Source organism: Antechinus flavipes, chromosome 4, assembly GCF_016432865.1.
Source record: "Antechinus flavipes isolate AdamAnt ecotype Samford, QLD, Australia chromosome 4, AdamAnt_v2, whole genome shotgun sequence".
Taxonomy (NCBI): domain Eukaryota; kingdom Metazoa; phylum Chordata; class Mammalia; order Dasyuromorphia; family Dasyuridae; genus Antechinus; species Antechinus flavipes.
Genome location: NC_067401.1, coordinates 188,242,922 through 188,269,622, shown reverse-complemented (window position 1 = coordinate 188,269,622; position 26,701 = coordinate 188,242,922). Strand labels below are relative to the sequence as shown.

Sequence of the window (26,701 nt, the reverse complement as noted above, 5' to 3'; positions counted from 1 at the left end):
TTATTTGCTACATTTTTTATTTCCCTTCTTTGAGATGATAGAGGAAAAATTTTAATTATGCTTACTCAGACATCTTGTTATAATTCATCAAATATTTGCATTTTTAAAAAAACGACATAGCAACACAAAGAAATAAACATAATAATGGAATTTGAAGTGCTAGTAGGATCTAAATGTATAGCTACTTTGGAACAGACCAGACTTCCTGGAGCTTATAATCCCTCATATGATGCTATATTATCTATTGATAAGACTGACCCTACTCTTTAATTGATTTATTAATATTTAAAATGATAGGATGATTCCAGGAAGTTGAAGTATAATGCTATCTTGTTTCTTTTTACTAGTGGGTCTTTTCTACCTGACTTACTTCCAACAAGCAAAAAACTTACCCAGCTCAACTGTGAGTTTTCCTGAAAAGAAAACGGAAAAAAATATATATATGTTAGCAAGATAGGACAACCTCCTTACAGTAGCCTAGAAAATCCCAAGAATGTCAAGCCACCAGTTTGGTATTTCAGGAGTTAAGACCATTGAGGCTGACTGACTTAGTCTAGAACCATAAAAACCAAAATAACAGAGCTAGAGGTCAGTCGGGAGTAATAATATAATCTAACAAATACTAATAAAAATAACAGAAAGTAAATGAAAGTTTTAATATGCTTGTGTTTATTTTAAATGCTCCATTACTTTTTTGAAAGTCATAGCTTATACATTAGGAAGAAAAAAGTTCTTCTAGTAAAGGTAATAACAGAAGGAAATAAAAAAGGAAATAACAAAACTCATTCCCAATAACCTTTGCCCATTCAATTCTTTTTTGGCACTAGTCCTTTTCATTTTAATAGTTATCTCTTTCTAGTACCAGGTGTGGCTCATTAGCAGCTTATTATCCATATGAACATGAACTTGCTCTAGGCCTCATTTTTCTCATCTGTGAAATTAGAAGTTTGAATTAGGTGATATCTAAGACCCCTTTTCCTCATTTAAGAACATGCTATCCGAAATCTTATGGCCCCCATTTACCTTTTTCCTTCTCTGATTTTTTCTTCAGTTTTTCTAGGAAAAAAAAGAAGTTTTATAAAAAAGTTATTTTAGATCTTCATAGGCTCTTATTTTACAGTAGAGGTTTTGAACTTTTTGTATGTATGTCATGGATCCCTTGGGTGGTCTAGTGAAGTCTATGGACCTCTTTCCAGAATAATGTTTTTAAAAGTATAAAATAAAATACCTAGAACCACAAAGGAAACTAATTATATTAAAATATAGTTATCAATTTTTTAAAAGTTCACAGATTCCAAGTTAAGAATCTCTGTTTATTAGAAATAGATTTTTACACTAAAAATATCCCGAGGTAATGTCTTCTTTTTGACTTAAAATATCAGGTTTCCTGTAGCCCAAATAGCCTTTTCCAAACCACACAAGTCAAATCTCTCAAGAAAATTTACTTTCCTTCTGCCTAATCAACATTACTCTTGTAGTACTGTCATACTATGTTCTCATATTTTGTCCTTCTTGTAGAGGAAGAACAATATATCACATTGCAGGAACATCTGATGCACAGCAGTTTTTAAAAATACATATAAAAGGCCTAAGATGGGATTGCCATTTTACCTTTGGATCTTTGTTGCTTCTGGAAGAAATAGAATGCCAGAATCATGAAGAGGACCAGAATGACAGCTAGCCCCATGAAGGTTCCAATGAATGCTCCTCTCCAGGCAGAGTTTTTTGGTAAAAATACATCTGCAATATACAGTAAAGGGTTTGTTATCATTGCTAAGTTAACACTGATATCACTATAATTTTTGTTTCTTTAAGTGTTGATTTTTATTTTTAAAACAATAATCTGTATGTATGTATGTATGTATGTGTGTGTGTGTGTTTGCAAATGTAAAATATACCTCAGCAGATTTTGCAAGGGACTACAAAATTTCTGGCCCTACTAAGGAATATAAACTGCCTTTTGTTTTGCCTACGGAGTAAAAGGAGAGAAATTTTAAAATCATGGAAGAAAGAATCTACCTACTGTGGAGTTAGTTACCTAGTATTTTCAAGTCTGAGTGTCTGCCTCCAAGCTTAAACTTAAAGGGACTTGTGGTAAAAGGATATGGAGAAGCCATCACAAATAACTGTAGAAGAAGTCATGCTGGCCTAGAAGGAAATCAGGTCAAATTATTCCATGACAGTTTGTTAAGAATTTGTAACAGAGAAAGCAGAGTAAAAAGTGGGAGATCTAGTGTGGTAGAAACTATCACACTCTGTTTTGCTATACAAATCCCCAAGCTATAATTCTTTCTTTCTCTTCCTTCCCCTGTTCTCCCTCCTATCTATGGAGAAGGGGAAGCTCTGTTTTCTGCTTGAATCACCCTTACTCTTGCATTCCCTGCTACTATTTAACCCCAATATGCTGTTGTTGAAAAGGCATCTTGGGTTTTCAAAACTTTATCCTTTTCCTCATCTGTTACTTTCTGCCCTAAGCCAATAAAAGTGATTTTAAAAATTTCTGTTCAATAAGAAATCCAAGTTATTTAATGTGAATTACATTATACAATATACAGGTATAATGGACTTGGGTAGAGTAGAATTGAGAGTAGGAAGTGCTCTTATATCAAGATGAGAGACGAGTTTTATCAGGCAATGCTGGCTTAGAGGGTGAAACTAAAGGGGAGCAGAGAAAGAGTACAGTTTTAACTTCATAGACCTTTTAAAAAGCTCTCCTTAGGTAAAGGAGATTTTGAGTAAAAAAAAAAAAAAACATAATGTAGGACAATATATACCACCATACATTCAATGAGAGGTTTTAGGTCCTTTCCCTAATGCATTTAAAAAACACAGAGAAGGAATAGAAATTTTCACCATAATTTGTCCAAGAGTTTCAGATATAAATTTGACCTTAGCAATTTGGGGATTTTACAGTCTAAATTTGCTCACCAACTCCCCCAAGTGGTTAGATATGTAATTAAGAACTTATATACAAGTGTTCAAAGAGCAGTGGACTGACTGAGTGTGCTTGAGGGGAATGACCAAATGAAAAATGATCTGTCAGGGAGTGCCCAAACACCTTGACCCACTGTTTTAGGCATACTTAATTCCATAAAGGTTTTAATATGATAATAAATAAGAAAATTGTTAATTAAACCAGATAAATTAAAAAGAAAATGATGATTCCTTCTACAGACCTGCTATATGAATTGTAAATTCTTTCTTCTGCACTAAGAGGGTGTTCTGGATGGAACATGTCACATTACTGTGAGCTCCCTTTTTGACCACCACAGATATTTCCAAATGGAACAGTCTCTCAGCATCTTGGGTTATAATTTCTGATAGAGAGGGTAGTTGCTGCCCATAATAATCTTTCCATACTGCTTTTGGTCTGGGGTACCAGCCTTTAGAACTACATCTTAGTTGGATGCCTCCTTCTTTAAAGCCTTCAAAGTAGATATGTGGATCTGAGCCCAATCCTAGGGGAAGAAAGAAAATCCAAGCAACATTGACTTCTTTCTCAATAAATATTCAATTTGCACCACAATTTATCAACTGCATTTGCCCAAATCTACCATTTAACTTCTTGGTCATTTTCCTTTTGCTTTTTTTTTCTCCCTGGTCATTTCCAAGCTGACATACTCCTGTCCTCCGGCCTCCAACTCTGACTAGGAACTTGAGCTCATATCCCAGGACTCTGACTTGCAAGCATTTATATTTTATTTTTCCCAGAGGCAGATAAACTAAGCTACTTTCCAGTTACTTTTGTGCTATCCTATATTGTTCATGTATTCTTTTCTCCTCTTCCTGCTCCTTTCTGCCTCTACTTCTGAGAACCACAACCAAAACAACACTACCATCCCTGGAAAGGCTGTGTCCTTTGCCTCCTCTGTCCTAACCCTCTTTCTAGACTTCATTTGCTATGTGTCTTCTTCTGATAGAATGTAAGCTCCTTGAGGGTAAGGATTGTCTTTCTGGTATATATTTGACCCTAGTGCTTATATAATGTTCAGCATAGAATAAACATTTAATAAATATTTTCATTAATTGGTTTGCTTTTTCTATTCATTTTCTACTCTGAAACTATTTTACCTTATACTGTGTGTGTGCATATGTGCATATGTGAGCATCATTGGGTAGGGGTAGGAAAGGGTCTCATAACTAGACTGTAACTTTTCTAAGGTTTATGACAGTGTCCTATATTTCTTTAGAATCCTATTTTTTTTTCATTTAGTGGCACTCAGTGTCTTCCTTATTAATCTAATTCCCTTTCAAAAGAATTTTGATGCAATTCCTCTCATTCTGTCCCCTTCTTCAAGGAAGATTAATCACCTACCTGCAACTTCCAACTCCCAGGTAGCACTGTTAGAGAAGTCCTTGGATTGAAAGAGACATCCATATTGACCCTCATCAGCAGGAATAATGTGGAAGAGACGGAGGGAAACACTCCCTTCCTGGATGTAATCTTTTACTAAGTGTGCCCGGTCCTGGTACTCTACCATTTGTTTGTTGAATAGCTCCTGCCTATTTTGGTAGATAAGGACAATTTCAGAGAATTTGTTGCGGAAAAAACGTATTTCCATGTCTTCTGCATCCAGTTTGGAAGATATGTAGCAAGGAAACTCCACCTCTTCCCCAACCATGGCCAGAATTGGTTCTCTATGACCAATCACTTTTCCTTCTTCTGCAATAAAGAAGTCATTACACAAGCACTTAAAAATTTTTTTTCAAATATCATTTACATCTTCTCTTTCCTCTACCTAAGAACTTATAAGATATCCTTTTTTTCTCACCATATCTAATCCAAACATTTTGGTCTTCTTGAATTTTCCACCAGGATTTTCCCCTTAACTCATCTATAAGATGTCCACAATTACCCCATGTGATCGATTCAGGCCAATCTGCCTTTTTTGTTCCTGGAACATAACATATCTATTCTTGCCTCCATGGTTTTCCATATATTATATCTCTGCCTAGAATATGCCCCACTTCATCTCTTCATCAACCTATTTCTTTTAGTTTTTTAAAGCCCCCAACAAAATCCTCCAAGAAGGTATCTCTATGAATTGTACCAATTTAATTTTTGTCTTCTCTTGGAACTTAACATTTTCTAATGGGAGCAATATCCTCTTCCCTCCTACAAGTTAGGCAAGTTTTTCCTTAAAAGATACTGAAACCATCTTAAAACTTGATTAGTTTGAGGGATTAATGGCTCAGATTATTGACATCACTTCCTGATTGCCAAGTGCAAAACAGTGCAAGAAACCTCAAACACATTTGATTTACTCAGCTGAACCAATTTATCTCAATTCATTACATCCTTGTTTAATACCCTAGTCACTTAAATTTTGCTTCAGTTTCATCTGTTAAAAAAATGTGGATTAAAGAGGATATTCCTCTCAGAGTTTTTGTGAGGATTAAATGAGATAATATTTGTAGAAACTGTTTAGTACAAAGCTTGAAACATAGAAGGCATTATATAACTATTTCCTTTCCCTTACTCTTCTGCTATGCCTAAGTAAATCTTTCTTTGTTAACTGCTGAATAAGGCACAAGAATCTCATTTCATTTCATTATCAAGCAAAAACTGCCAAAGGATTGGCCAGAATTGGCACAACTCTACTCAGTTAGGAATTCATTTATTTTTTCCCTTTTTTTTCATTAGAGGAAACAAGGCAGTGTGCCTGCTCATCCAAAATGCTGTAGGGTATAGGTTCCATGAGCACAAATGTCATGCCTCCTATTTCTCTATTATTCTTTAATAATACTTAGGTTATCACCTAAAATACTGTGAATCTTCAGTCAATATTGTATTTCCTGATATTCTGTTCCTTCAAGAAACCCTTCCAGAAAAGACACAGCCAAGATAGAGGAGAAAAAGCAACAATTTTCCTGAGCTTTCCCCAAGCCCCCTCCAAAATATCTTTAAATAATGCCATAAAACAATTCCTGGAGGAGCAGAAACCACAAAACAATGTGCCAAAATCATTTTCCAGCCAAAGGCAATTTAGAATAATCAGTAGAAAGGTCTGTCAAATCAGGGTAAAAGTAAAATACAGTCTAACTCAGGCCATGGGAGCCACTGAATCAGCAGTGAAAGCTGCTGCTTTTGGAGCTCTCAGACCACAGATGGTTAGGAGGTTGAACAACTGGTCAAAGGAGATAATAGAGATCTCTTTGCTATCACTTATGCAAGATTCTCTTGCTTTGCCCATTCTTGGATCCTGGGTGCAATCCTGAGTGGCAATCCCATTATAAGGAGGAGTACTAGCACACGAGAGCTGCAGTGGAGTAGGATCCTTGTCATAGTTCCAGGGCAGAAAAAAAGTTCTTGTGGTCACTCACAGACCAGAGCAAAGGCCAGAAAAGTAATAAACACATCTCTCCTTAGGATCAGGGGTTTAAAATAGGGGGCCAGTTCACTGTCCCTCAGACTGTTGGAGGGCTGGACTATAGTAAAAACAAAAACTTTGTTTTGTGGGCCTTTAAATAAAGAAACTTTATAGCCCTGGGTGAGGGGGATAAACGTCATCAGCTGCTGCATCTGGCCTGTGGTCTGTAGTTTGAGGATCCCTGTCTTAGATCATACCACCTTGAAAGAACTGAAAATTTATAAGTCCCTAGAAGTATCTCTAAAAAACAGTTGCAGAAAATTCCTGAAGCATGGGATAAATTGCTCACTCCCTCCTGAAAGCAGATCCTCACTTTAACAAAGAATTGGAAGTCAAGAAATAGGCTGGAAAAATGAGCAAACAACCAAAAAAAATTCTGACTATAGAAAATTATTATGGTGACAAGGAAGATCAAAATACATACTCAAGGAACAGCTAGATGGTGCAGTGCATAGAGCACCAGCCCTGAAGTCAGGAAGACCTGAGTTCAAATCTGGCCTCAGATACTTAACATTTCCTAGCTGTGTGACCCTGGGCAAGTAACTTAACCTCAGTTGCCTCAGGGAAAACACACACACACACACACACACACACACACACACACACCCCCTCAAAAGAAGAATACAAAGTCAAAGCTCCTACATCCAAAGCCTCCAAGAAAAATGTGAATTGAAAGAACTCAAAAAGGATTTTGAAAATTAAGCAAGAGATGTAGAAGAAAAATTGAGAAGAGAAATAAGAGTGATGCAAGATCTTGAAAAATTAGCAACAATTCGGTAAAGGAGCCACAAAAGAATATTGAAGAAAATGACAATTAAAAAAAAAAAAAAACAGATTAGTCCAGATGGCAAAAAGTACAAAAAGCTAAGATGGAAAATAATACTTTGAAAAACAAAATTGGTCAAATGAAAAACAAAAAGACACAAAAATTCATTGAGGAAAAAAACTCCTTAAAAAATACACTTGGCCAAATGGGAAAAGAGGTACAAAAGCTCACTGAATAAAATCATTCCTTAAAAATTAAAATAGGGCAGGGCAGCTAGATAGCACTGGCCCTGAAGTCAGGAGAATCTGAGTTTAAATCCAGCCTCAGACACTTAATACTTCCTAGCTGTGTGACCCTGGACAAATCACTTAACCCCAATGGCCTCAGCAAAAAAAAAAAAAAAAATTGAATAAAGCAAGTGGAAGCTAATGACTCTAAAAGATATGAAGAATCAATCAAACAAAATCAAGAGAATGAAAAAGTAGAGGGGAAGGATGTGAAAAATCTCATTAGATAAACAACTGACCTAAAAAATAGATGCAGGAGAGATAATTTTAAAATATTGGACTACCTGAAAAACAAAAACAGAAAAAAGAATTAGACATTATCTTTCAAGAATTTATCAAGGAAAATTTCTGATATTCTATAACCAGAGGATAAAATATAAATGGAAAGAATCCACCAATCACCTCCTAAAAGATATCTTGAAATGAAAACTCTCAGGAATACTATAGCCAAATTCTATAGCCTCCATGTCAAGGAGAAAACATTGCAAGTACCCAGAAATAAATAATTCAAATGTATCATGGAGCCACAGTCAGAATAACAGAAGAATTAGCAATTTTTTCATTAAAAAATCAGAAGGCTTGAAATATAATATGCCAGAGGGCAAAGTAGCTAGGATTACAACAAAGAATCAATTACTCAACAAAACTGAATATAATCCTTTAGGAGGGAAAATGGATATTCAATGAAATGGAAGAATTTCAAGCATTCTTGATGAAAAGACCAGAACTCAATAGAAAATTTGACTTTCAAATATAGATTCAAGCATAAAAAGATAAACAGGAAAGGGAAATCACAAAAGACTTAAGGTTAAACTGTTTATATCACTATATGGAAAGATGATATTTTGAATCATAAGAACTTTCTCATTATTAGGGCAGTTAGAAGAAATGTATAGACAGAGGGCAAAGGTAAAGAAATGTTATCTAAAAAAGTAAAATTATGGGATGAGAGGAATCTTGGGAGAAAGGGAAAGGAAGAGGCAAAATGGAGTAAATTATCTCACATAAAAGAAGAAAGAAAAAATCTTTACAAGGAAGAGAAAGTGTGAAAGAATGAGTGATACTTATTCTTATTGGTTCAAAGAAGGAATAACATGCATACTCAATTGGGTATAAAAATCTCTCTTACCCTACTGAAAATTAGGAGGGGAAAGAGATTTAAAAAGAGAGAGAGAGGGGAGTGGTAGATGGGAGAACAATTAGGGGAGTGGTAATCAGAAGCAAAATACTTTTGGGGAGGGACAGGGTAGAAGAAGAGAAAGAATAGAATAAAGTGGGTAGGGGGTGGAAATAGGATGGAAATACATTTAGCAATGGTATCTGAAAAAAATTCGAAGCAAGTTTCTCTAACATATAGAAGACTGAGTAAAATTTATAAATATAAGAGCCATTCCTAAATTGATAAGTGATAAAAAAAAATATGAACAGTTTTCAAATGAAGTTAAAACAATTTTGAGATACTACCTCATACCCTTTAGATTAGCTAATAGTACAGAAAAGGAAAATGACAAATATTAGAGGGATTGTGAGAAATGAGGCATTGTTGGTGGAGTTGTGAAGTATAGAACAATAACACTACTAAGCCTATATCTCAAAAGAGATTTTAAAAAGGAAAAAAAATCTATCTATACAAAAATATTTATAGCATGTCTTTTCTGGTGACAAATATTTGGAAACTGAGAGGATGCCCATCAATTGAGGAATGGATAAATAAATTGTGGTATGTGATTATGATAGAATGCTCTTGTGCTACAAGAAATGATGAAGAAGATGCTCTCAGAAATACCTGGAAAGACTTCTCTGAGCGGATGCAAATATGTGCAAAGTAACAGCAATATCATAACATAATTAGCTGCAAATGACTTAACTGTTCTCTGCAATATAACAATCTAAGACATCTCTGAAGGAGTTATGATGAAAAGTGCTATCCATTCCCAAAGAAACAACTGTTGTCCGAATACAGGTTAGAAGTTTTTAAAACTTTATTTATCTTGAAGTATTTTTCCCTATATTTTCTTTCACAACATGGCTAATACAGAAATGTTTTTCATCCCTAATGCATTATGACTTTTATGAATTTGCTTGCCTTCTCAATAAGGAATGGTACGATGGAATAGTATTGAAACCCAGAATTTTAAAAATGAATGTTAATAATTGTTTTCACCTGGTGAAACCTGAAATATTAAATACATTTTTTTAAAATAAAAGAACTATTCCTAGAACTACTAGACGAGGCTTCATGACTTTCCTTAATTCCTCTTTGTTCAATACCAATAGAATCCCCAAATTCAATCACAAAGTATAGCTTGTTTTTCACAGTCTGTTTGTATTTGCTATTTGAATGTAGCTACACTCTACTCTTGGTACAATGGAAAAAGCATTGGCTTTGGATTCAGAGTGTCTAGGTTCAAATCCCCTTCTGGCACTTACAAACTGATTTTCAAATCCTCCTCTGACACATACAAACTCTGATTTTAGGCAAATTCATGAGCCTCAATTGTTTTATCTGTAAAATAAGGAATCTCTGAGGTGGCCTCTAAAGTTTCTTTTAGTTTGAGAGATATCATTAGGCAGCTGGTAGTGAATAGGGTGCTGAACCTGAAGTCAATAAGATCTGAGTTCAAATTTGATCTCAGATACTTACTAGCTATGTGACCTAGTCACTTTACTTCTGAATACCACAATTTCCTACCTCATAGGGTTGCAAGAAGGATCAAATGAGATTATAGTTGAAAAGAAGTTAACACAGAGTCTGACATAGGTGCCATAATTGCTTATTCCCTTCTCATCTTGATGGGTCAAAACCCAGGATCTACTCAAAACCTTATGTCTAGCTGAGGAATATGGAGCAATAAAATCTCTTATTTGTTGCTCCTTATTTGTTTCCTAAAAGCACTACCCCAATGTTTTATTTGTCTTTTTTTTAAAGTTACAACTTGACTTCTTACTGTCTCCTTCCCTAAATAACAATACATTATTTTTTTGTTTTTTTTTTTAATAACTTTTTATTGATAGAACGCATGCCAGGGTAATTTTTTACAGCATTATCCCTTGCATTCACTTCTGTTCCAATTTTTCCCCTCCCTCCCTCCACCCCTTCCCCCAGATGGCAAGCAGTCCTTTACATGTTGAATGGGCTACAGTATATACTAGATACAATATATGTGTGCAGAACCGAACAGTTTTCTTGTTGCACAGGGAGAATTGAATTCAGAAGGTATAAATAACCCGGGAAGAAAAACAAAAATGCAAGCAATAACAATACCTTGCTAAAAGACACAAATTCTCTTTACCTGAATGAAAATATACCCTGGCTTCTGCCTTATCTGTAACTTGCTTTTCTCATGTAAGCTGTTATACTGATAGCTAAAGCCCCAAATGTCATTATATAAAACTCTCCCAAATTTCCAATTGCCAGACTCTCAGAGTTTGGTCCATTTGCTGTAGCATTAATAAATTCTTTTAAGATGATAAGAGAATCTCTTTGAATTTTTTCAAACTATGAACCATGACTCCAAAGACATTTCAACATCCCTTATATATATAATAAAAGTAAGAATTTAGAACATAGGATCAAGGTGGATAGCCTTGAACCACTTAAGATGGTTTCTTCTTTGGCTCTTGTCCTTCTGTTCATTTGTTTATATGACCAAAAAGAATTTCTCAGAGTTGAAAAAAATTGGGAAGTTTCAGATAATCAGATAGTTCATAGGATCAGAATAATTCATAATTTAGTGCACAATTGTTTGATGATATTAAATGATTATTAGTCCCTAACTTTTAGTGTGAATTTGTTGTTCAGTTTCCTAACAGGGAAAAGTTGGGCAATAATAAGACCATATGGCATAATAAAAAAGAACATTAATTTCAGAAGTTAAAAGTCTTCAGTTCGAGTGGATGCCCATTAGTTGCAGAATGGCTGAATAAGTTATGGTATATGAATGTTATGGAATATTGTTGTTCTATAAGAAACTATCAGCAGAATGATTTCAGAAAGTCTTTGAGAGACTTGCATGAACTGATGCTAAGTAAAGTGAGTAGAACCAAGAGAACATTGTACACAGCAACAACAAGATTATACGATGATATATTTTCAACATTAAGATGATTCAAGCCTGTTCCAATAGACTTGTGAGGAAGAAAGAATCATTTGCATCCAGAAAAAAGCATTGTGGGGACTGAATGTGGATCACAACATAGTATTTTCACCTTTTTGTTGTTGTTTGCTTGCATTTTGTTTTTGCTCTTTTTTTTTCCTTTTTGATCTGACTTTTCCTGTGCCGCATGATAAATATGGAAATATATATAGAAGAATTACACATGTTCAACATATATTGGATTGGAAGGAGAAAAAAAATTGGAACACGAGGTTTTGCAAGGGTGAATGTTGAAAATTATCTATGCATATGTTTTGAAAATAAAAAGCTATTATTTTTTAAAAAGATGTCAGTTCATATCTCAGCTCTATTACTTCATTCCTTTATGTTCTTGAACAAATCACTTTATCTCTCTGGGCCTTAATTTCCTCATGAGGGAAGTTGAATTAAATCAGAAGTTGACAAATTATGGCCCAAGGGCCAAATCTTTATCTTATATTTATGTAAAAACTGTTATTGTTCAGTCATTTTTTTCAATCACATCTGAGTCTTCATGACCCTATTTGGGATTTTCTTGGCAAAAATATTTGGAATGATTTGCCATTTCCTTCTCCAACTCTTTTTACAGATGAGGCAATAGAGGCACATAAGTGTAATGGGCTGAAGCTCGAGAAGTGGAGTTCATACTGCAATCATTTGTGACCTACTAACACATAGGGTTAAGTGACTTGCTAGTCCCACATTTAATAAGTATTTGAGGCCAGATTTGAATTTAAGAAGATTAATCTTCCTGCTTCCAGGCCTCAGACTCTATCCTCTTCCTTTCCCCAATACACACATTTACACTAATGTAAAAAGTAGTTTTTAGTTTGTAGATAATATAAAAACAATCATACATCAGATGTGACCCTCAAATCATAGTTTGTTGTCTCCTAGAACAGATGATATCTGAAGTCTATTAGCTGTAGATTCAGTGACCTATGTCCTTCTAATCATATGCACAATAATGAGGGCAATGGAAAGCACAGATAATAGAATAAATGTATGATTTAACCAAGTGCCAACTTTTTGTCTAATAAGGGCTAGTTAAAGATGGTCATAGATTGTATACCGATATGATCTGAATGGGACATGCTGACTCCCACATTTCTGTACAGTGAATGAAGAATTCTTTAAACTTCTGTTCTGAAGACCATTCTAACTTTGGACTGTTGGACAGAGGAATAGAGAAAAACTTAATTGTGAAATTAAGACAAAATGGTGAAGAAGTATTTAGGTTGCTTTGTGACAATAACACATCTTACCTGCATTCAGTTCCATGAGACAGAGGAGGAAGAGGAGACAGTTGGATAGAAAGGAACTCTGTGATGAATGAGAAAAATCTGGGATATTCACCATCTCAGGTTAAAAGTGATAGGATACCTGGAACATATGAAAAGAAGGACAAGAATTTGTGTTTCAAGATCTGCTATCTGAATTTCTTTAAACTCAGTGCTTGAATTTCTTTTGACCTAAGGTTGGTCCTAAAGGTTGATCATACTTCCTTAATTCCCCCAGCCTTTTCTTTGTAAGCCTTACAACACTATAGAAATATTGATTATTATTGTTGTTATGATTATCACACACAGCCCTGGAATTAAAGTGAACTGAGAACTTCCACAGGAAGCTCTCATTGCTCCAATGAAGAACAGAATGCAATGTGAGCAGGTTAGAGTATCCCCCTTTCAAGATTTAATAAATTTCTCCAAATTAAGAGAAAATTGCTGAGACTTTTTTTAGTCCTTTTCTTGCTTAAATCCACCCTCTTGCCTACTTCCTGGAACCTCAGATCTGTAACATCAAAATAAAACAAAAACCTCAGACAAAGCATCAAAACAAAGCTGTACAACAATGAAGATTTCTTGAAATGACTTCCTCTTGTTGTGCCTATATCTGGGGAACTGTGGGGAAACATGTCAATAAAGGAAACTACAGTTAGGAGAGACAGTGTAATATAATGAAAGAACACAAGTCAACATTGCTGCCCAAAAGATATGTGACTTTGAGCCTCAGTTTCCTAATCTATAAAATATGGGGGTTTGATTGGATGAAGTCTAAGGTTCTTTCCAATATTATATATTATCATACAATTATAAAGAAAGAAAAAAAAATAATATACTCTGGAATAGAACCTTATCATTATTGGATTTAGATAAAAAAGAGTTGTTAATGATTTATATAAGCTATTCCAAACATTATGATCAAAAAATTGGTAGCATCAATAATTTAATTAAATATGTTTGTTATTGAATGGAATAATTTTAATATAAAAATATCAAATAATCCTTTTGCCAACCCTTAATTTATCTCTCTTTTCCCCTGGTGTTGGACACATCCAACTGCCATCCACAGACAACTAAGTGAAGAACACTGGGAACATAGCAGTGAACCTCAGTCATTTCCCCCCGACAGTTATTATCCAGGGAAGCAACCCTTGTGGACATGCATCCTTGGCTACTACTTCTGTATCTTTTCAGCAGCCACAGCTATTGAACTCTTATCATCAGAGTCCTTGGCATCTTCAATGGTTTTGTTGATGGAAAAATATTAAAGAATATTAAAAAATTTTAAAGTACTAAAGAAGATGAATTATTATCTGCCTTGCCCACTGAAGGCTAAGAGCCTTTCCGGTAATCTTTTACACTGAAATCTTCCATATGTATTGTATCTCCCTATTATAATGAGATTTCCTTGAGAGTCAGCACTATCATACTTTTCTCTTTGAATCCCTAATATTAAACACAGTTCTATGCACACAAAAAAAGCACTTAAAATGTTTTGGGTTTTTTTTTTTTTAGTCAGTTAGGCATAAGTAAGCCATTTCCAATAGTCAAATATCAGAATTAAGTTTGTTGTCTAGCTCTGTTCCATTCTTGGATAAGAAGCATAATGTCTATGTAAAGAAATAAAGCACAAGTAATGAATGAATGACTTGGATAATCCAGAAACTGAACACTACTCATGGATAATTGTGTAACTCTGGGTTCCTTCCATTTGTATGCTACCCTGTAAATTTGATACCAGATTATTTAAACAGAGAGAGTCTATCATTGTGGTCTACAAAATTCCTAGTTGGGAGATTACTGAAGACGGTCAAGACTTCAGGGAGTAGAAGTTCATGGAAAAAAGGCAGCAATTTGCCCAAGTTTTCCCTGTTATGCCATAGTCTCCTTGAATTGTCCTACCTCAGTTATTCTGCCCCAACCCCCAGGCTACAACACCACCCTTCCCTCTTAATGTTTGATAAGGATAAAGATCTTCTATCTTAGCCATCATCAGAATGTCCGGTACCTCTCCTCATTAAGTCATTGTTCTTGTGGAGACAAGCATCCGATCCAGTCAATTAATTCATACATATGCTTCAACCTAACAGTACCACTACTAGGCATAATCTAAACAGAGATCTTTGAAAAAAAAAAAAAAAAGGAAAAAGACCTCTATGTACAAAAATATTTATAGCAGCTCTCTCCTTAGGGCTAAGGACTGAACATTGATGGGATGCCCACCAACTGGGGAATGGTTGAATAAATTGTGGTATAAGCTTATGAAGGAATATTATTGTCTATGAACTCAAAGTGGAATGTACTGTGTACACAGTAATAGAAAAATTGTGGGATGATCAGCTCTAAATGACTTTGCTATTCTCAGCAATACAAATAAACCAAGGTCATTCTGAAGGACTTAGGGAAAAAATGCTATCCATATACAGAGAAAGAACTGGTTGTGTCTGAATACAGATTGAAGCATATTTTTTTTAAAATTTTTTTCTGGAGAGTTTTTTTTTTTTTTTTTTTTTTTTTTGTGGGGCAGGGAGAGGGGATTTCTATGTTTTCTTTTACGGAAGTTTTGCACAACTTCACATGGGTCTTCTCAGTGGGGAGAGGGAGAAAGAGAGAGAATCTAGATCTCAAAGTTTTCAAACAACATATAAAAATTTGTTTTACATATAACTTGGGAAAATAAAAATATTTAAAATTAAAAATTAAGATAAAAAAAGAAATGCTGGGAAAATGCAGCAATCAAAAAATATTCTTACCCCAGAAAGTTACTAAGATGACAAGGAAGATTAAAACACACTCAGAAGAAAAAACAAAATCAAAGATCCTACATCCAAACCCTCCAGGAAATATAAATTGAAAGAATTTATGGCAGAATTCAAAAATGATTTTGAAAATCAAGTAAGAGAGGGAGAGGAAAAACTGGAAAGAGAAATAAGAATGATGCAAGAAGATCATTAAAAAATGAGTCAGTAGAGGGCAGCTAATTGGTATAGTGGATAGAGTACCAGCCCTGAGGTCAGGAGGACTTGAGTTCAAATCTGACCTCAGACATTTAACATTTCCTAGCTATGTGACCCTATGCAAGTCACTTAAACCAATTGGCTCAGCCAAAAAAAAAAAAAAAAAAAAAAGAGTCAACAACTTGGTAGAGGAGACATAAAAGAATACTGAAGAAAATAACTTTTAAAACAGGCTAGTCCAAACGGTAAAAGAGGTACAAAAAGTCATCAGAAAAAAAGAAAACCTTAAAAAACAGAATTGGCCAAATGAAAAAAAGAGACAAAAAAACTCCTTAAAAAATAGAATTGTCCAAATGGAGAAAGTGGTATAAAAACTCACTGAAGAAATGTGATAGAAGAGAGGGCAGATTGCGGGGAAAGAATAATTAGGGAAAAAACACTTTTGAGGAGAGACAGGATAAAAAGAGTGAATAAGATAAAAGGGGAGGGAGGGAGAAATAGGATGGAAGGAAATACAATTGGCAAAGGTAACTGTGAAAAAAATTTGAAACAAGTTTCTCTGACATTTCTCATTTCTCAAACATATAGAGGCCTGAGTGAAATTTATAAAAATAAAAGCCATTCCTCAAAGCTATCTAAGCCATATTTTAAAAAATGCTATAACTCACTATAGATTGAAGAAATGCAAATTAAAACAAGTTTAAAGTACTACCTCATATCCATTAGATTGGCTAATAATACAGAAAAAAAATGACAAATGTTAGGGGAGATTACAGGAAATGTGACATTAATACATTGTTGGTAAAGTTGTAAACTGATTCAGTCATTCTGTAGAACAACTTGAAACTATGCCCAAAGGGCTATAAAACCATGAATACTCCCTTTTTTGTGAGGCAATTGGAATTAAGTGACTTGCCCAGGGTCACACAGCTAGTACTTGTTAAGCTTCTGATGGCCTCCTGACTCCAGGGCTGGTGCTCTATGCATTTGACCATCTGGCTGCCTCCATGCATATCCTTCTGACCTAACAGTACCACTACTAGGTCTGCATCCCAAAAGATGTTTTAAAAAAGAAAAAGGGCCTATATGTATAAAAATATTTTTAGCATTGAAATTGAAGGAATGATCATCAACTGGGGATTGGCTGAACAAATTGTGGCACATGATTATGATAGAACATTATTGTGCTATAAGAAATAATAAGCAGGATACTTTCAGAAACATCTGGAAAGGCTTCCATGAGCTGATGCAAAGTGAAACATAATGTGTACAAAGTAACAGAAATATTGTAATTTGATTAGCTGTGAATTATTTAACTTCTCAGTAATACTTTGATCCAAAATGTTTCTGAAGGACTTATGATAAAAAATGCTATCTATGAGACATGTTTTTCTTGAGGATTTTTTCCTTTGGTTTTTTTTTTTTTTCACATGATTAATATGGAAATGTTTTATATGACTACACATGGATGACCTTTACTTATTTGATTGCCCTCTCAATGAGGTAATGGAAAAGGGAAAGGGAGAGAACTTAAAACTCACACTTTTAAAAATAAATGTTAATTGTTTTTACATGTAATGGGGCAAAATAAACTATTAACTTTTAAAATACAAATTAAAATAAACACAAGACAATTTTTTAAAAGATTTCCGGGAATGACTAAAAGGATCATAGAATTTAAATTTGAATGGAACTTTTTATCAGTAAAGAGTAAATTTTTCTCCTTTATTTGATGTCATAAACTTTGTTCAAATTGGTGTCTGACTTGGGAAAAGGATCTAGAAAGAAGTCCAAAGACAAAAATATCAACTCATACATCAGTATTTTGTGATTTACAGAGTGCTTTTGATGAGGATGAACCCTGAAATGTCTCAAGCTTTCCCCTGGGAAAAGTATCCCAGATAACACCCTCGCCAAGTTAAGTGGTCTTATTCAGTTGGAGATCACAGTCTGAGCGTACTATTGAGTGGCTCTAAACTCCAAGATAACTAATCTCTTTTCAACTGATTTCTCATTGCCAAACTCCTAATGAGGAGTTTTGCCCACTAAAAAAGCTTCCTTCTTAGTGAATGATAAAATTCCCTTTTCTAGCCACACAGATTTTGGGTTTGTGAATTCTTTCGCATTGGACCTGCTCTGACCAGAGGGGATTGCCCACCCCAATTCTGGCATTTTTTCACTACCACTAACCTCATCATTTTCATTACAACAATCTCTATGAAATAAGAAGTGTAACTATTGCCTCCAATTAACAGAGGAAGACACTGAGGCTCAGAGAGGTATTTTAACAAGTAACTTGCTAAAAAAAAATCTTAAGTCCAGGCATGGGTTCTGTCAATAAAAAGTTATAATAAAAAAAATCATAAATCTATGATTTGTTTTCATAAATGACATATCATAAATCATAAAATACAATGTGGGAATAAGAATGTTCTAAATCCCTATTTTACCACAATTTCTTTACTTGCTTTCTCTTTTCTGTGCCTTAGTGTCAAAATAGTGAAATGTGGTCACATCAGAGAAGAAGAAGCAAATTGTTTAGAGAATCCTGCAAGTGTTACATAAAAACTTTGAGTTTGAGGAAATAACCTAGGTTCTGTCAAGAGAGAAAATATCATGGTATTAGGAGCCTGAACTTCTAAATCCGGGGTTTTGTTAAACCAGCTCATATAACTGCATAACTCACTTCATTTCTCTCTTACCTACTTCTCTACAGCCCCAAAGCTATAGAAAATTGTAGAGTGTTAGAGTTGGAAATGTTAAGATCATAAATTATTTAGTTCAATCTCCCTCATTATATAGATGAGGTATATGAGGTTTAGAGAAATGAAATAAATGGCTCAGGATTATATGTTAATATCCATATAATGTGAACTCTGAAACCAGCTTATTCTCTTCCCTTGTCAGGGAATATTAAAAGGAGCCCATCCTGCTATTTATACACTGAAGGGTTAGCTTTTCCAGACTATCTTAGTACCATAGCTAAGGCGGTCATAATGTGAACTCTGTCCAAGTATAATTGCATTCTTAAAAAAAAAAAAAAAAAAAAAAAAAAAAAAACTAGTGCTTCCAGACTGCCTTGTTAGCATCTTTAAAACAAACATGATGGGAACCCAGGCTTTTCCAGATTGTCTTTGTTATGCCACAAGTTCCCTTTTAATGTCCTGACCCAGTTTCTCCAATTGTCCTATTTAGTTACTCTGTCTCAGATTATAACCTTTCCCTCTTAATGTTTGATGAGATAAAGATTTTATATCTTTAAGTTATAATCATTCCTTCTTAATGTTTGACAGGATAAAAGTTTATCCATTTTAGACATCATTAGAATATCAGTAATCTCTCCAGTACATCCCTCCATTGTGTCATCCTAGATGCCTCCCCCCATTAGGTCATCCCCATCCAGGTACCTCTCCCATTATATCATTATTCTTGTTATCCTATAAAAAGCTTGCTGTCCCGATACTCGGGCCTGGATTATTTGAGATAATAGTCTCGTTCAGCCCTGGGACCAACCATGGATCCATTTGATCCCAGTATTTCTCTCCATTTAATAAACTATTAAATTGGTCTCTAATCTTTGTCTTGCTCAGTTTCTCCAGCATTACATCTTGTTAGCATCCTTTATATTGTCCCAACATTTCAATACACATACTTGTCACTCCCAAGATGCTTCCTTTATTTACCTCCTTTTCCCTCTGAGTTATATAAATCATTTCCCAAAAAAAACATGTTGCAAAATCATTTTTGGATTGTGTCCATGACCTTTTCTTGTGAATTCTGGCAAAAACATTAATGTGATTTTGTCATTTTAGCCTCACCTTTGGAACTAGGAAATGCTCTCCTGACCCTCATCATCTATAAGAAAAAAAAAATTGTAATAGGAAACACAGGAACAGATTGAGACAAAAATTTGAACTCTCTCTCATATATAAAAAAATGTTTCTCTCCCATCTTTCTTTGTCTCTGTCTCTCTCTCCCCAATGTATGTCTCTTTCTCTTTGTCTCTCTCTCCTTCTGTCTCTCTGTCGGTCTCTGTCTCTCCTTCACACACACACACACACACACACACACACACACACACACACATACACACACACATTTTAACATAGTTTTAAGCTTTAGTTGCTTACCAGCCACCTTTCATAGCTTAAAGCTATGATGTGAATCTTAAAATCAACTTATTTTTTCCCTTTTCCAGGAAATGCTTAAAAAGCTTATCCTGGGAACTTAAGTTTCCCAGACTACTTTATAACCATAGTTAAGGCAAACAGGATGTATGCTCGGACTGCCTTGATTAGCATCTTTAAGATACCTCTGTTTAGAATAAAGCCTTTCCCAACTGTCTTTGTTAGTATTTTCAAGGCAACCTCCACATCTCAATATACATTTTTGTTCCCACCTTTACTTTCCCTCCTCCCCTAAGAAATCCCCAAGGTTATTTCCCCTATAAAAGATGTGCTCATGATTTAAGATTGTTGCTAAGTCCTTTTCAGGACCCACTATGAGATATTCTCTTTCTTTCTCCCTCATAGTATCTTCCCTTTAATGTCATTTTTCTCATTACTTTAGCTAATTCTGGTTTATCTGCAAAATTTTCTTTGGATTTACGCTTCCAGTCAATGGCATACGCAGGCCTATATTCCTTTAATAGATTTTTCCAAAACTCCTTTTCGTGATAAACTTCTTGTACTCCCCAATCCATTTTATCTTTACCAATCCTGGTGCCTATTTTATATCTTCATTTCATCTATAACTTCTTCTACTAAATGAATGCCCTTTTTGGCAAAGAGAATAGTCATTGTGAATTTATCATATGTTTATTTTGAACAAGGAATTGCTACCCTGACCTTATCAGCTATACTAAGAGCGAGAAAATCTTTATAGTGTTTTAAAGTTTTCACTGTGCTTTAGAGAAATGTTATCTTATTTGGAGTCTCAAAACAACCCTTTGAAGTGGTTGTTCTTCATCCTTTATTCAAAGAGGACCAATAACCTCAATGAATGATATCTTGACTTGCTTATGAATTGGAATTAAGCCGCACAGAGTCAACAGTTTCACTCTGTCCTCCAAAGTTATCAACATCCAGTGGCAAGACAAAGGTCAAGATGACTGGTGATGGCCCAATATGGTCTTTCTAAATTAAGGTCTTTCCCAGGCCTCAGTTTGTCTGAGACAAAGCTCATTCAATGATTAAGAGTTAGGTAAGAATTGAGAAAAAAGAAATCCTAATTTACCATCACAAAAACATAGATCTAGGAGGAGAAGACCATCAAAATTCCTGACTAGAAAAGAAAACAATTGCTATTTACACTCATTCTAAGCCACCAAAACCTAAAGAATGAGCCACTGAGTCCTGGGCAAGAGCCTATTATTGACCATTTAATGAAAACTAGAATGATTTGACATTAAAAGTGAAGGAATTAATCAACTTTGTTGACAGATAATTTAGAGTATGCATCTTTGTAAAACTAATCACAGGATTAAGATAGATTTAAGATTTAAATGGTTAAGTTCTTTTAATTTCAATGAATCAGTTTTCCTTTTCTTGTGCTTCCTGAAGTAAGATTTTCTTTCTAGTAGCTATAAAACTACATTAGTTAATCCACAGATCTTTTAAAAAGTAATACTTCTAATTGCAAATGCTCCAGCTGTAGGATAAGATTTCTAAAATAATCAATCTTACTTAGACAAATAGGTCGACAGTTGCAGTCCCTAAACTGTCCACAATCCAAAAGATGATGATAACATCAAATGTGTTAGAAAAATCCCAACAAAGTAAACTAGTCAGATAACCTACCTTGTCCAATTGAATTATATTCAAAACAAGTTTCCTAGCATTGTTGTAATTAATAATTCCTCTTTTTTTGTTATAAAAATAAACTCTATAGATCACTCCTTTGGCTCTGACTTCTGAAGAGTTAATAGATTAGATTTGTTGGCAACTGCTAGCCTTGCAAATAAATCATTATACTTGGAAGCTTTGAGCCTCATATTTTCCTATTTCAGATATTAAATCAAAAAAGATATAGTCAAGTTTGAAATACAATAGGCTAGTCCAGAGAATCATTGGATTCCTTAAAAACCATTATTTTTCTAAGCCTGTTTTTTCAGAGCTATGTTTCAAGAAATCATATATGAAAACTTCACAGGACAAAAAGTAAATTGTCCAGCTTTTAGAAAAAAATCTAACTTCCATAAAGAGTCAGATACCACTGAAACAAATGACAACAATAATCTGCTTTTAGTTTCCTTCACAGATCTATGTCTATTTATATATCTGCCAAGCTTTTCCAGAAAAAAAAAATCTTTAGCAACATTCTGGGGGGACTAAGGAAAAAGATACAATACAACAAGGTATTAGAGTATAATATGGAAAAATACAGGATCAGAAGACTAATAGATCAATTTAAATAGTGTTTCTGCAAGCTAGGGCACTTTTAAAGAGTTTTAATCTGCTATCTTTTATTGTCTCCAGCTTAGATGGAATCTCTTTTCTATTTAGATAGTGAAAGCATGAAATATGAAAGCTCACAGAAACACAATTTCAAAGTTAGGAGGGATCTCAGTAGTCAACTAGCACAATTTATCTTTGCTTTATTTTTGTTACATAATAAATAATTAGTACAACTAAGGTTTGTTATTTTATTCTATCCTAAGGGAACAGTGGTTTTGATATGTAGAGAAAGATAAACATTTATAAGAAAAGAGATTTATCCAAGTCTCTGAACTGATTGATGAAATGTATTTTTAGTATGAAAATTTAATTTAAAATTTCACTTTAATTGTTTAAAAGTATTGAAGAATTCCCACTATAACATACCTGGGCCATTCCTTGAAGAAATCCAATGATAAAGAACCTCCTACCTTTAGAGGCAGGCAATTCAATTTTTAGATAGTGTTGTGCCACAGTTCCCTTTAATTGTCCTCCCTCGGTTTCCCTAAATTGTCCCGCCTCAGTTTCCCTAATTTTCCTGCCCCAGTTTCCCCAAATTGCCCTGCCTCGGTTTCCCTAAATTATTCTGCCTCAGTTCCTTGAATTGTTCTTCTTCAATCCCCCTGGTTGCAACCCTCCTTTCCTGTTCATTATGGCTGAGGTAATTAGGGCTGTAGAGATCTGACCACTCTGGCATTCCAAAAGATAAAACTCCTGATGTCCTATTTGATACCTAATTAATATCCTCTATCTCTAAGTTCCAGATTTTCTGTCTCTGACTACTGCTCCCTTTGCTCCCAGTTTATCAGAATTTATGGTCCTACTCCCAACCTGTCAGAACCAAACTGATGATCCTTGCCTGGAAATGCCGTCCGTTTACCAATGCTTAGACTCCATCCCTTTCTTTGTCTCCCCTGATCTTAGAGCCACATATATATTTGGAATCTCACATTCCTTGCTAATGCTGAGGCTGCTGCTGCTAATGAGGCTGAGGCTGATGCTGTTGCTGAATGCTTTAAGACATCAGCCCTGGGACCAAAATGGATCCTTTGGTCCCAGAAAATCTCTTCTTCTCAGAAATCCAAATAAAATATTAAAAATTCTCTAATCTTTATCTTGCCCCAGTTTTTCCAGCATTACAATAATTCTGATATTAAAAATAGTGCTACAGGTATTATTATTATTGCCATTTAACAGATAAGGATGGTTAAATGACTTGTCCATAGTCCTATTGCAAATAAATGTGAGAGGTAAGATTTGTACCCAAGTCTTACAGACTCTGAGTCTAGCAGTTTTCTATTATCCCACCCTTTATTCCCCATTAGGCTGGGTAAAATAAGTCTCCTTAGAGGGAAATAAACTGCAAAGAATGATTTTGGAGAGGGCCCCTACAAATAGAGTTTCTCCATCATTGATTTTTGTTGTCTTCCCTTGTCAGAAGGTGAATGTGCTCAGAGTGTTCAGTGACACGCCCCTTTAACCAATCCAGAGTTTTCACTTCCCTATTAAATCTACTTATAAACTATCACTTCACTGCTGCCCTCCTTTGGGTCAGTCTGCCATAGCATTTTGCCTCAGGTGTTTTTCTTTTTACTCCCTCCCCCATGCCATGTGGTATCTCCTAACCCTACCATGCCTTGTGGGTCTCCTGACCCCACTTCTCCTTATATTTAACTAACTCTTTTAGTTAGTTAGTCCCTTTCAAGATTTAGCCTGTAAGTTAAGGGCATTCTCCAACCACTAGGGAACTTGCCCTTTCCATCACTAATAATTAAAATCCCTTTCTATGTTCTACCAACTCTATTTCATAGTTGCCTGGTGCCTATTTTTCCCCTCATTTTTTCTATAACCCATTCCCCTAAATAAATCTAGCTTTTGCCAAAGAGAATGGCCATTATGAGTTCTTCACATGACCAGACCCCAACTTTTGGTACCATCATCCGGTATCTAAAACAGCCACATCAGTATGACCTTTGTCAAGTCAGTCTCTGAGTCTCAATCTTCTCATTTGTAAGATGGGATAATTTTATACTTTTCTCAGAGGTTGTTGTGGGCAAAGTCCTTTGTAACCTTAAAACAGTGTTTCTCCCTGAATCATGTCCATGACTATAAGCACAATTGAAAAAGGTCTTTCTAATCCATCATATTCACCACCAGCAGCACCTTCTTCCTGTTTATGAAGAAGCTAACAGAAATTACATTTCCATTTTATAGTTAAGAAAACTAAGGCAAACAGAGGTTAATTGACTTGCTTATAGTCATACAGCTAGCTAACAGAGATGGAAAAAAGCTGTGAGACTCAGAATACAAATATTTCTGCCTTTACAATATTGCTTCCATTAAACTGTGAGTTCCTAGAGAGTAGGGGCTGTCTTTTGCCTTTCTTTGTATCCTCAGAGCTTGAGGGAAGTGAGGGAAGGAATATATTATGTCCCAACCAATGTGCTAAGTAATTTTACAGATATTATCTTACTTGATCCTCACAACAACCCTATGAGGTAAATGTTATTAGCCCTATTCTTTCTTCTTTTTGCTGTTCAGTTATGTCCTACTCTTTGTGGTTCCATTTGGGGTTTTCTTGGCAAAGATACTGGAGTGGTTTGCCATTTCCTTTTTCATAAAAAGTTGAGGCAAACAGGGTTAAATAACTTACCCAATGTTATACTTGGAAGTGTCTCTGGCCAGATTTGAACAAAGGATGTGAGTCTTCTTGACTTCAGAACTGGCACTCTATCCATTTTGCTTCCTAGCTATCCTATTTCTATTCTATAATTGAGGAAATTTAGGCAGACAGTAGTTAAGTGACTTGCCTTAAGTCATATAACTAGTAAGTTTTTGATACTGGATTTAAATCCAAATCTTTCTGACTCCAAGTTCAGCAGTGTGTCACTAGCTACTTCTAGCACAATCCCTAGTACATAGTTGAAGTTTAATAAATGTTTGTTGATTAATTGACTGATCCAAAGTAGTTAACTAGAACATTTCCCTCTCTCTGACAAACGCTAGACATAAGGTGATTTTCTGCGATTGTTGCCTTAGAGAAAAATAGGACTTTACTTTACCTCCTCCTCTAATTATTATTCCCTTTCATTCCCTAAAATCTATCCCATACCCAAACAATTTGTTATCAGAATCTCTAGAGGAATTGTGAGCCTCAAATGAGATAATATATACAAAGCATTTTGCAAACCTGAAATCACCTTGTAAATGCCAATGGTTATTTTTATCATTATTATTATTTATGTGGTTTATAAAATAAATACAGGAGTGTAAATGTTGAACAATTGGCTCTGGGTAGAAGGAGGTTAGGAATAGAATCACCTACTTTCAAATTTAATCTGTATTAACATTTTCTAAAGACTAGACAATCAAGGCTTGATTTGTATGTAGTTTTTGCCAATTTCTGAGGGATAAATGCTCACTGAAAATTTAACAATCTGCTCTTATGAGCTTTGACTATTCCTACTTATCCATTTTTAGCAGCTACTAAAGTTACCTAGAATCATAGAAACTCTTATTGAACTGAGAAATAACAATTAAGATATAACAACGTATATATAACTTTAAGTTTTGCAAAATTCATTCTACACTCTCACACTTGCTCTCAAAACTGCCACATAAGGTAGATGCTGCTGCTAGCCTTATTTTACCTACAGGGAAACAGAGGTGAGAGAGATCATATACAACCTAACAAGTAGTTGTCTAGCCTTCTAGTAATAAGAAACTCACTTCTCCCTAAAAAGTAGCACATTGCACTTGGAGATAACTCATATTGTTAGGAAGTCTGTTCTTAAATTGAGCATAAATCTTTTTTTCAGGAACTTCTACCTGATGCTGTTAATTCTTCCCACTAAGGCAAATTGGCAGAAATCTAATTTTATCACTCTTCTGTCATCATATCTAAAAGAATTTGAAAACAAATGCCTTACCTGGCAGCCAGAGAAATATCCAAAATGGCAGTGCAACTTCTTGCACTTGCTTAACAAAGAAGCTGATTTTGAAGAATTCTCTCTGTCTGAAGTAAACTCATCTGAATTGAACAGTCAGTGCAAGGGATCAGAAGCTCCTAACTTATCTTAATCCTAAAAAATAAATTGCTTTCCCTATGTCCACTAAAAACTCAGATGGAAAAGAACAAAAAAAGGAAATGTTCTCATCACATCCTATCCCTATGAAAAAAATAATAATACATTGAATTACCATATAAATGATTCCTTTGGGGACCTTAGGGGAAAAGGTATCTAGAAGCTTCCTGGAGTTATAGGAAACCAGGAAGATGAACATGGTTAAAGTCCAAGGCCTTTAAAATGTCCATCTTGCCCAGGCTTAGTCTTTCCTTTAAAATGAGAAAGAACATGAAAACAGGCAGTTTGACATATGAATTTCCACTCACCTATAACTTATCCAAAACTGATGCTAGTAGGAAAAAAAGACAAAATTGGAGAAAGAGGCAGAGAAGATCATGTT

The 26,701-nt window shown here is 34.9% G+C and overlaps 1 protein-coding gene across 2 annotated transcripts in view; it reads right to left on the bottom strand.

Annotated features, from left to right (window-relative positions):
- Positions 1–26,298, bottom strand: part of BTNL9 (butyrophilin like 9) — a 35,753-nt gene extending 9,455 nt beyond the window's left edge. Inside the window, exons 1-7 of one of the 2 annotated variants that reach the window (XM_051996071.1) lie at positions 26,164–26,298; positions 12,826–12,943; positions 4,316–4,663; positions 3,177–3,458; positions 1,612–1,740; positions 1,024–1,056; positions 393–413 (exon numbers count right to left, since the gene is read on the bottom strand). In XM_051996071.1, the coding sequence (XP_051852031.1) occupies positions 393–413; positions 1,024–1,056; positions 1,612–1,740; positions 3,177–3,458; positions 4,316–4,663; positions 12,826–12,919 (907 nt within the window). In that variant the 5' untranslated portion in view covers positions 12,920–12,943; positions 26,164–26,298. The remainder of the gene's footprint in view (positions 1–392; positions 414–1,023; positions 1,057–1,611; positions 1,741–3,176; positions 3,459–4,315; positions 4,664–12,825; positions 12,944–26,163) is intronic. The other variant, XM_051996072.1, reaches the window with a different exon arrangement.
- Between the last annotated feature and the right edge of the window lie 403 nt (positions 26,299–26,701).